This window comes from Eupeodes corollae, chromosome 1 (assembly GCF_945859685.1).
Source record: "Eupeodes corollae chromosome 1, idEupCoro1.1, whole genome shotgun sequence".
NCBI classification, from domain to species: domain Eukaryota; kingdom Metazoa; phylum Arthropoda; class Insecta; order Diptera; family Syrphidae; genus Eupeodes; species Eupeodes corollae.
The window spans coordinates 188,727,748-188,739,643 of NC_079147.1; the positions used below are offsets into that span (position 1 = coordinate 188,727,748).

At 33.7% G+C, this 11,896-nt stretch overlaps 1 protein-coding gene across 1 annotated transcript; it reads right to left on the reverse strand.

Annotated features, from left to right (window-relative positions):
- Positions 1–4,153: 4,153 nt before the first annotated feature.
- On the reverse strand, positions 4,154–11,570 carry LOC129954112 (protein ref(2)P). The gene is made up of 3 exons (XM_056067799.1): positions 11,023–11,570; positions 4,735–6,303; positions 4,154–4,666 (listed from the first exon to the last, which is right to left on the reverse strand). Exons 1-3 carry the CDS (start codon positions 11,183–11,185, stop codon positions 4,524–4,526), a joined length of 1,875 nt encoding a protein of 624 aa, XP_055923774.1. The 5' UTR covers positions 11,186–11,570; the 3' UTR covers positions 4,154–4,523.
- Positions 11,571–11,896: the final 326 nt, after the last annotated feature.

The window sequence follows — 11,896 nt, forward strand, 5'->3', positions numbered from 1 at the left end:
AGGTATGACAGATAACCTGTTATCTAAAAAGAATCCACTTGATATAAAGAGGTTCTAAAAAATACAGCTCTACAAAATTGATCCCCTTTTTTCTTGCCTATTGACGGTGGTCACAGTTAACTCTTTTGAGGTCACTCATTTTAACCTTTTCAAAATCTAAATCTTTCAAACTATTAGGATGTTAATGATGATAAGACGGTCAAATGAGTCGTCTCCTCAAAATAGTTCATTGGAAAGCCAAAGTGAAAAGTAGTGCATTGACTGATTCCATGGGTTCCTGAGGTCGTTTCAAGTTGAAAAACTTGAAAGACATCAAGGAATGTCTCTAGATTTGAGGGGAGTTTAAAAAGGCAAGGGAAGTCTTACAATAGCAAGATTGGCCTAAAGGTGCGTGTCCATTTGAGAGTACTTTTGCTAGTGAACTCTCAAAGGGAGACTGTCCATTTGAGAGCCGAATTTTAGAAATTTTGATATCGCGAGCTCTCTGCTAGAATATTGAGAGTTTTCTTGCAGAGGGTACTCTCATAATCGTGTCCCCTTGATAGATTTCTTCTGCTAGCATATTATCAGTTGGCAATGCATTCTTAAAAGCTTTATTTATCCACACTGATGACTTCCCACCGCGTCTGTCGATATGGCTTGCTTAAAAGGTCTGTAGGTTTTCGTGTTTTGTTAAAAAAGTTGAATTATTCTAAAAGATTTAAAAATTACCAACAATATTTTGCATTTGATGAAATAGTTTGAATTCAAAATCTAAAATATGGATTTTTATAAAACATCGAACATCGAAAAAAATATTTTCTGTGAAATAAAAAATGTTTGAAGATAATATTTTTAATTTTTGAAAAGCAATTTGAGTTGATAGTAAATTTTTACCAAGTTTTAGTATGTTTTTATTTGTTGTAAAAAAAACTGTCTATTAGATTTTTCTCAAATTTTTACTGAATGTTGAACACATTTTTGAAGAGTTATTTGAGTCAAAACTTCAACAACTTTGAGTAGGAAATGTTTTTTTAGGTTTTCATTTTTTATACAAAAAATTCGGATTTTCTCAAAATTAAAAAAAGATGGTAAAAACGTTATTCTACGTTGCACAAAATACACTTTTTTTGAGCTACGAGTATGGACGACGAAAAAAACGTCGCCAACGTACGTACAAACGCATGCACAGGCATCTTTCTAAAAATCTTTTCTGGCTGAAACAAACACGCTTCAGCTGACGTTTACGAGTTCAGCCATAGGAATTCAATCCATGCTATAACAATGGAGCGTTGACCTCTCGTTCCGTTTGACAATCGTACGGAAAAAACGTAATGTAACTCCAAAAAGAAACTCTAGTTCAATTACCTGAACATTTGCTTTATCTGACAGCTCAAAAGTGGTAAAAAAATGTCAACAAACAAAGTATTTGCTCTTTGGAGGGATGAAATAATAGAAATGTAATTCAAAGCAACATCGAAGCGGGCCCACCGTAACTCAGACGAAGCTGAAGCGTGGTTGTGATTCAGCAGACGAATTATGACTGAAACACAAACACGCTTCAGCTTCGGCTTTGCCTGACTTTTCCGAGTTCAGCCATAGGAATTCAATGCATGCTATCACAATGAAGCTTCGACCTCACGTTTCATTTGACAATCGTAAGGAAATGACGTAATGTGACTCCAAACGGAAGCTTTAGTTCAAATTTGCTGAACATTTGCTTTGTCTGACAGCTCAACAGCTATAAAAATACATTTGTTTTTGGAGGGATTCCCTTTATTTTTTGTAGGCTGTATAAGCTACTTCCGCTGCTAATGACAGAAGTGCCATTTTAGAAATTTCATATTGGAATTGGAAGTGTCATTCAAAGCAACCTCTAAGCAAGCCCAACATAGTTTCCACTGCTTTGCCTTGATTATTCTCGACAGCTACTAGCAAAATACGAACTGTGTTGGTATTCCTCGAGCTTATATCGGATAGTGGTAAACAGAGGTGTCCACTTGCGACTGACTTTCAAAAAGATTGAATGTCGAGAGTAATTACTCAACTCTCCGCGAGCTACTCTCCAGATTATGACGAGAGCAGCTTGAGGGCGACTCGCAGCACGTTTACTCTCAAATGGACACCCACCTTTACACTATGAAATCAAGCGAGGTATCGAGATTTCAAGGTAGGTCTTGAAGTTTGGAGATTCCAAGGGAGTTCTTAAAACATCAAAAGAGGTATACATAGATATTCCAAGGGAGTTTTTGAAATATTGGGGAAGGTCTGACATAGTGAAGCGTTTTTAAATTTTAAAGAATATCTTGAGATATCAAGGGAGGTCTTAAACTCTTAAGGGAAGCTTTGAAATATCAAGCGTAATCAGAAGGATTTTAAAGGAGGTTCTGAAAAACCAAGGGAGTTCTTGAAAAATGAAGGGAAGTGTTGAAATTACAAAAAAAGTCCAAGGATTTTAAAAGAGTTAAGAATATTTTAAATTCATGGCAGAAATTTGAATAATGATGGAGATCCTGAAAAAAAAAACAGTGGAAGTCTTAAAATTAAAGGGGATGTAGATTACAGGGTACATAGCTATTAAAATATCATGGGAGGTCTGGGCACTTGTAGTGAAGTCTTCTTATTTCAATTATAGGAGGTTAAAGGGAAGACTTTAGCTACATACACTGCCGGTCATAAGGTTAGAAGCAGGCATTTTCGAGAAATAAAATCGTCATTTCTCCCGTTACATGATGGATTAGAAAAAAAAAACTATTTTAAATGAGGGACTATTTTGTTAACAACAAAATATAGAATTTGGGTAAAGGAGAGATTTAGCTAACGGAACTTTCATGGAAAATTGTTAATTAAGTCAAGAATATGCAAAAATAAATCGGGCCATTAGATTAGAAGTACGTCAAATAAATAATGCAAGTGTTTATATTTTGTTTTTTAATTTTTATTAGCATTTTTATCATACTTCAAAAATTCTATCTTTTAAGGATTTATAAAGAGATTCCAAGTAGACCAGAGAAATCTCACTCAAGGCCAATTTGATACCATGAATTAGCGCTTTTTTGCTATCGTATTTCTCTCCTCCCTCATGTACCTTACGTAGCGAGGCGAACACATTTTCAATTAGTAAAGGTCCGAGGAATATGGTGGCCAAGGCAGCAAGTGTAAGTTTTGGTTTGCAATTAGTCATTTTACCTCTCGGCATGTGTGTATGGGAGCGTTTTCCTGCTGAAAAATCCTTGGAATTGCTCCAAAAAGCTCGATGTTGGGGAATACTGATTCCAGGAAGGCTTTGTATGTTTTCCTAGTCATTTGGTATCTTGGACTACCAAGTCTATAGCGCCATACAATAAAATTGAGCTCCAGACGATAACGCCTCCTTTTATTGCTATGGTGACTGTTTATAAACCACTACTCTTTCCTAAGGTGATGGAAATAATAATTATATCCATCTGGCCCAACTAGGTTAAATTTTTCGTCGGAAATAAATAACCTTCCGTTAATCATTTGCGGTCATTCCATTTTCCCAGTTCATGTGATCTTTCTCGAAACCACCACTTCTTCCTTGCTTCATTAAGTAGTGGTTTTTTCTTAAGGTGTTTTAAGTGTTTAGCATGGCGAATCGTGTATTTAACAGTCGATAAGCTGGCCTCAACATTAGCTTTCTCCCTAGTTTTAGCTGCCGATAATGTTGAATTTCACGCTTTTCTAAGGATACTTCGTGATTCGCGAAGTCTTAAGGCAGAGGAAGCGTTTGTTTTTATAATTCTTCGAGAAAGACGATGGTTTTTTAAATGATTGCTGACACAGTGATCACCCAAATTTTATATTTTGTTATCAACAAAATATTCCCTCATTTACCATAGTTGTTTTTTTTAATCCATCATGTAACGGGAGAAATATCTATTTTACTTATCGAAAGTGCCTGCTTTCAATTTATTCCTAACCTACTCTTAGAGGTGCTTCCGGCCACTTTTATTTCATATCCTCAACAAATTTTCACGATAGGAGCCACATGTCATTGATTTGCCCATGGCTTAGGATCTGTCTATTATGTTACTTTATTTGGTCCAACTTTTTGAATGCGTCTTCTATCGAACCTGTGGGTTGAAATTTTATTTCTTTCCTCAGCAAAACTTTGCATGAACAATTCTTTTTAAGACAAAAAAAAAAAACAAAGTTTGTATATATTTTACATTTATTTCCAATAAGTTTGGGTAAATATATTATTTTGAAATAAAGAACAATAATCCGACGTTAAAATGTATATTTTAAAAACGTCTCCTTACATAAATACATTAAATAGACAAGAGGATAGCCTACATAGCCGCCTTCAATCATAAATCTTGACATACATAAAATTATTATTAATTCAAATGTCATTCCTAAACTCGATAACATTCTGTCCTTTGTCCATTTTGTTTATTCATTCAAATTAAATATCAGAAAATAGAATGAATTGGTAAATACTAAAAACTGTGATTATAATATTTCTGTTTGATTAAAAATAAGTTATCTTGTTGATTTGTGATGTAATCGCCGTCATATTCTTAGTTAAGTTGAGCAGCAGACATAAGATCCAAAGCTCGAGGAATATTTCCATCGACAGATTCCAAAAGTTGAGTTAATACAGCTCCTTCATTGCTGAAGCCCATAGCCATCATACCATGAACAGCGCTGTTAATACGGGGATCTTAGTAAAGGAAAAAGAAAAACAAAAATGTTATTAAAAACTTTTTATTAGATTTCTAAAAACCTTACCTGCATGAAAAACAGCAATGGCGCGCCTATCAGTACATGGAGCAGGAGTTGGAGCAGGAGTTGGAGCAGGAGTTGGAGCAGAAGTTTGAGCAGGAGCAGGAACGGGAGCTGGAATTGATGCAGGAGCTGAATTAGGAGCAGAAACTTGTGGAGGGGTCACTGGAGGAGAAGGCATTTCAAATGAACCGTTCTCAATGTGTGATTGGAGTTGTTGGCTCAATTTCATAAAATCAATTGGAGCATTAGTTGCAGCTGCAGCAGCAGCAGCAGCGGCTGCTGTGGTTGTTGGCAACTGTGCGACATTGCCGTCGATCATTGTCCAGTCGTTCTCTTCGCTTTGCGAATTACGTGAACGAGTTTGAGCAGGCTCGGCAGCAGTTGCAGCAGCAACATGTTCAGTTTCCATTGGGGTAACCAATCCGGAACCAGCAGTCGAAGAAGGCCTTGAATTTCCAGGCTTGTTGGGAGTTTCGGCTGCAGTTGGTGGTGGAGTGGCTGCAGCTCCATTCTCTCCAGTCAAATCAATGTTGACAACTGACCCAGGAGCCGAGTAAGCACGGCTTGTTCCTTCGGTTACAGCTGGATCCAAGATCTTGCCAAACATTTCACTAAAATTGTTCAAAATTTGAATGCCGGCCTTCATGAATTGTGGATCGATGAGATTTTCCAATGATGGTGTAACCGGGGTTCCTGTTGGAGTTTGAGGGGTTTGAGCTCCTGTTGAGGATGTTGAAGCGCGATCAGAAGATGTATTTGTTTGCTTTGAAGCGTTGTTAGCCGCAGCGGCGGCTGATGCAGCAGCGGCTGCAGTTGCCATAGCTGCAGCTGATGCAGCTTCTTTAGCAGCAGTTTCTGCAACTAATTTAACAGAAGTTATAACCTTTTCTATTGGTGAACTTGGTTGTGGAGGAGCTGTAGGCTGTTCTGAGCCCTCTCCTTTTGGTGGAGTCGTTTGTTCGCTTCCTGGAGCATTAGTAGCAGCTGCTGCAGCAGAAACACCTCCCTCAGCCAAATCTTGCATCATGTCGTAAAAGTTAGACAAAAGTCCAGCTCCTCCCGAGCACTGCTTGCGATGATGACGATGGTGGCGACTCTTACCCTCTCCAGCTGATGTCTCAGCTCCTAAGGCAGCAGCATTTGCAGCAGCTGCAGCACGAGCTGCATGCTTCTGCTGACGGCGAGCTGTCCTTCCAAACAATCCCGATATCGGACAGACAGTTTCCAATTTTGGTGAATTTGTGTGTGGTATGCGCAACATCAAGTGATCAGGATGTTTCATTTCAGCTTCACATTTCATGCATAAATCAAAATTGGGACACTGCAAGCACTTGTAACGAAATCCTCGGATAGGAGCTGTCAAACAAATGTCACACTCAACAGTCGGATGAATGCTTAGAGAATCCTCATTGAATAATGTTTCCGGACGTGGTCTGGTCTTGTTAGATGAAGAAGATTGACTCTCTGGAGTTGCTTCGAAGTAGATTTTGGGGGTCTTAATTGAACCGCTACGCTTGATAAAGAAATCAAAATCAACTTCATTGATAATATCAATGCGATCTTGTTCATCATCTGAAATGGAATTAAATGGAAAATAATATTGAAAATTTGAATATCTTTAATGGAAGCTATAGAAAGACGAATTTCTTTAATAAAATTATGACTCACAAAGTGGCATGAATAGAACAAATGTCATTTAAAAATAGAACAATATCGTTTTGGCTTATACTAACATAGCGACCCAATTTTATGATTTCACCACTTTATGTGTTCTTTGGGAGGCTTATTTTTGTATTTATCATTTTATTGTGCAATACTATTTTGGATAACAATAAATTTCCAATCATAGATAATATTTGTAATTATAGGATTTACTCATCACCCCAAATAATAGGTCTTTTCTTATGCTTAAAAAATCAGATTTTTTTCTTTTAATTTGGCTGAATTTTAGTTAAAAACTGGACATAGTATAACGATTATGGATGAATAGTAACCAATGCATGTTTGTTAGGTTAGGTGGCATAACAGTCCATTGAAAACTAGGGCCTAGTGACTTACAACTCTCAACCATTTATTTTAAAAGCTTGTGTATTTTAAAAATAACGTCATTCTGATGACGGCCCTGATTTTATCTTTTCATGGTAGACTTTCCTTAATATTACCCTTGAAATGTAGGAAGAATGTTGTCAAATTGGGTTTTGAGCTATTCCAAGCTCCACGGTTTATTTCTAGTCTAATATAAAAATTCGCACTCGGATATTATTAAGATCGAATATGACTTAAAAGAAATTGTCGAATCAACATCTATCATATCACCGTCAACACATCCAGGAAATCCTCCTTGAGAAAAAAAATTACGTGGATATGTCTGAAAAGTTTGGTGGCCAGCAAATGGTGTTACGAAAGAAATTCATCAATGATAATATTCAACATTCGATGAACTAATCTGCAGACGGTTACTTTGCTTATTCCGATGAAATACCGTGATATGGTACTTTTCGTTTATCCAAAAACTCTTTTGTTTCCGATATCGAAGTTAATTCTTAGTTTCACTAATCTTAGGTCAATATTCTTAACTTCTTCTTTTTATTTAGAACTGTTTTTCAAAAGAAACTTTAAAAAACCCATTGAATTTCCTTGAAAACTATGGCAACGATATCGATGGATTAAAACAAACCTCTACAAAACGGACTTTTTTAAAATTAAAATTATCCCATTTGTTTGTTTTTTGGTAAATTTTTCAAATTAAAAAAGAATGATCATGTCTATTGACTTGTTAAATGTTATTTACTTCTTGATTTTTAAAACGTTTCATATATTTTTTTACTTGCGACCTATAGGAACTTATGGCAAGTTTTGCATTCGTAAAAAATTTCGAAGTCGAGATTTTAATCAAACATGATATTACGATGGTAAAGAAGTCGAAAAAAGTGGGTCCCGCGATTCGGTCTGTTTTGTCTATCTGTCCATGCTCCTACAGCCTAAACCATTGGATCGACTGATTTCAAACTTAGAAGTTTAGGTTTTGAGCAGATACACGTTAAGCGTTTTTTAATTTTTTTTAAGATCAAAACTAACAGTGGCCCATATAAAATTTTTTTGGTCAAAAAACGAAAATTCGAATTTTCTCAAAAACAAACCGATAGATTTAAGCTTTTAAATTTTCTGTAAAATTTTATTTTTTAACTTGGCTTCTTTTAATAAGAAACACATATTTTTGTATTGCTCAGGAAAGGTACCGCTCATTGAACCGTTATTTTCTTTTTTTTAATTTTCTCAGCAACTTATGAACTGATTTCAATATTTTTTTTTGAATAATATCAAAAGTGCAATTTTGTATTGTTTGGATTTTTAAAAAAATATTGATTTTTTTTTTTCAAAATTCTATATCTTAAAAACGGGTCAACATTTTTTTACAAAATTTAAATGTAGAGCGTTTATTTACAATTACTAAACGACTGCATACCAAAAATATTTTTAGAACAAAATTGAAAAATTGTATACAAAATTAATTTAAAAAAAACGCTCTAACGATTTTCAAAAACAAAAATTGAAGAAAAATTTATTTTTCAGGTAAAATTTTGAATCTTAAAACAGATTTTCTTTTAATTATTTTAACTGTGCATGAGCCCGAAAGAGCGCATTATTTAGACAAAATTGTAATTACATTCCTATTTTTTATCCAAATTAATGTATTTGGTACATATTTATGTATTTTTATAACAATAACTATTGAAAATACCAACGATGGCAGTCCGTGTAGCGCCATTTTATCGGATTAACGAATGTAATATATTTAATCAACAATCTATTTTAAAGTGTCTATGTGATGTGATTTTAAAATATTATTCTTTAAGAATAAGGTTGTTTCACACATATTTTACTTGCCTTCGACTATATAAAAGAATAAATACTTAGTACAAGTTTAAGAAACGGGCAAGAAAGAGTATATGTATTTTCTGTTAGAATCACTTTTTTAACGTATGTATACACATTATACCTGTATAGGTGTTACGTACAACCTCTACAACTATTGCTTACGTGTCACTTCAAACTAAAATCTAAAACGCACAAGAGCCTGACTGTAAACAACACATGAATAGCAATTTTTTGTACCTGTTCGTATGCTTGCTTTTTTAAACTTTAACGACAAAAATAAACTGAACGTAATAACTCCATGTTTGCACTGAACACTTGTAGATAAGAAGGAATGCGATTGGATTGTAGTAGGTTCCTTCTACCTACCAATAACATTCCTTCATTATCATCATAAACATGTCCTTATCTATCTATCTGCATAAAGCTAAGCACGCCAATGAACTAATCTTTATTCGTTTTAGACACCTACCTAACTACACAACCAATAGGCGATCGCTTATCAATTTAAGCATACATGTTCTTCCTCTTTCTTATCTTCAGATAATTTATTTTCCATCCTGGCTCTTCCAATATAAAATTAAAATAAAGCTATCCAAAGGAAAAAACTTTGAACGAATTAGTTGAATAGACAAACAATTGTTTCGTTAAGTATGCTTATTTTCATTTCCGGGATGAGTTGTGTCTTGAGTTAACGCGATTTTTTTGACAAGTCCAATGGCATTTATATCTTTGAAGAACAAATTATTTAACAGTTATATTTTTAAATCTTATATAGGTACTTTAAAAAGCTCCTTTGCGTACAGGAGCAAGTTCGTGCGACCCAGTCGTGCATTTTATTTTATTAGTTTTCTTCAGCTTTTCAACAAAAATAAATTCTGTTTGCAAATGAAAATTTTTCTTTGCAAAAGCTGTTCGAAAGGCTGAATACCCATAATTTGAAAAGTTTATTGTTGGGTGAAATAGAAAAAATAATTATTTAGCAAAATAAAAAAACTTTTCACTTTCAGAAGAGTTCTCACTTTTTAAATTTGAGTTTGGTGAAACGTTTAATTTTTTTACGATCTTGTTTAAAATAATTTCGACAAATATTAAACTACATACATCTACTTTACTTCTACTTTGCATCCCTTTAGGCAATTTATAAGTGTATTATATGTAGGTATATTGATCCTGAAATCTGAAATTACAACCGCAACTAATTTGTCCGATTTTCTATTATTATTATTATTATTGTATTTCAAAATCTTGTGTTCCATCCATTTATATCACATACAAATTGCTATCAATTTTGAAATTAAATCAAAAAGTCTTCTTTCATTCCTAAACCATACAAAATAATTCCAAAACGATTTATTCTAAAAGCTTCTGAATCACCAATTGAAAGCCATCTGACGTGGTAAAATTTCGTCAGACTATATTAAATTAAAATGTTGGACTCACTGCATATGTTAGGTACATACATATACATATATCTTCCTATAAACTAAACTTGTTTCTTTATTATTTAAATTGACCCAAAGATCTTTCGGGCAAATGGGTACGAATAACATGTAAATTTGTTATTTTTTCTTTTATACCTATTTAACAATTTTCATTTTGCTGACTCATTTGGGAAGTAAAAACAAAACTAAACTAGATACCTACCTACAAAGGCAGATGGACTTTGCTTCAGTAAAAACAACTAAATAAACAATAATAATTAGGTACTTTTAATTTATGCATGAATTAACCTTTCAGATTTCAGTCGTTCCAAAATGATCAAGCAATTTTTTGATTGGAAACATTTGGTATCTGTTTTTTTCTCAAAGTTTTGTTCTTTTGGACAAATATTTGAAATGACGAAAATGTTTCACGGACGTGTGTCCTGAGTCTGTACTCAAAAATATTATCACTCTCGACTCGAAGAATAGTGATATCCGGCAACATTGCTTGCGATTGCATTTTCGTTATTTATTTATTTTTATTTCGGTTCATGGTATGTGGCTTCTTTTGTGCAAGTGAAACAAAAACACTCCGTAGAAACACACATTACAACAACAATAATCCAAATACGCAGTTACGTTTTTAGTTTAGAAAAATAAATAACATAAATAAATAAACATGGCTGCCTTACGATACACAGTTAGATACTTCGAACTTGTTTGTTATGTATGCGTCAGCTGTTATATTGGAGAATGAAAAATGCAGTTCTTGCTAATTTTTGGTCAATGATAAGAAAATAATAGAAATTTAAATCTACGATAAGAAAAACATGAGAAATTAAGCTTTTTTTTATTGCTCAATTTATTATCTTTTCTATATTTTTATTGACTGACTCACTCTATGATTATTTTCAATGTTTTTGTTTGGTTTTCATAAAATCAATACTTTTTCAAAAACGTAGGTATCTAACATCCAATGTTTTCAACTTACCAATCCAATATTTACTGAAGGTTGCATTAGTTAATGCATTTTTCTCAACACTCCCAAGGCGCTCCAAGACATGGGATTCCACTTGCCACATTTGTTTAATTGATTGGGCATAAAGAACGGTTTGTTTATCGCCAGTTTTGAATACAATTTTTAATGTAGTCATTTTGTTTTCTTTAGATTTTTAGTAGATTTTGTGTTATTTTTAAATTTGAATTGATATAACTTTCTTGTTTTTTATATTTCGTAATAAAACTTTATTTTTTATACTTTTTATGTATTCTTTGTTTAGGAGAATAAGAGAACTTGTTATCGTTTTGGACACTTTTAACGCAATGAATACGTTTTGATTTACTCTTTTGGTTTTTATATGAAAAATATAAATTTCATAGAGTTCTTATTTGTTCGGGAAACTTCTGGCAGTCAGCTTCAAATTTTGCAAATCACTGAGAAAGGATTTTGTAAGTTGTTTTAGTTTTGTTTAAATTATGATGATGATGAAATTGGAGTTTTTGTTTTGCCTCAACTAGACTTGCTTCTTCTTTCTTGAAACTTAATTCAATACGTTATACGAATCCAATTGCATGATTTGAAATACCCGATAAACGAGAGAGCGAAAGAGAGAGAAAACTGTCAAATAATGACATTTAGGATGTGTTTGGAAAATTGAATTATGGTGTTAGGGTTCACTAATAGGTGGCGTACTTAAATAATTGAATTGTGATTTAAGGTAGAAGAGAGTAATACGTGCTCATTCATGGTGGATGGACACATAGGGCGACATTCACAGTTCTGATTTTGGCTTTGCTAAACTAAACACCGGTTTACGTTATTCGTAGACAATTTAAACCCATTTTTAAACAATAATCTGAAGTCT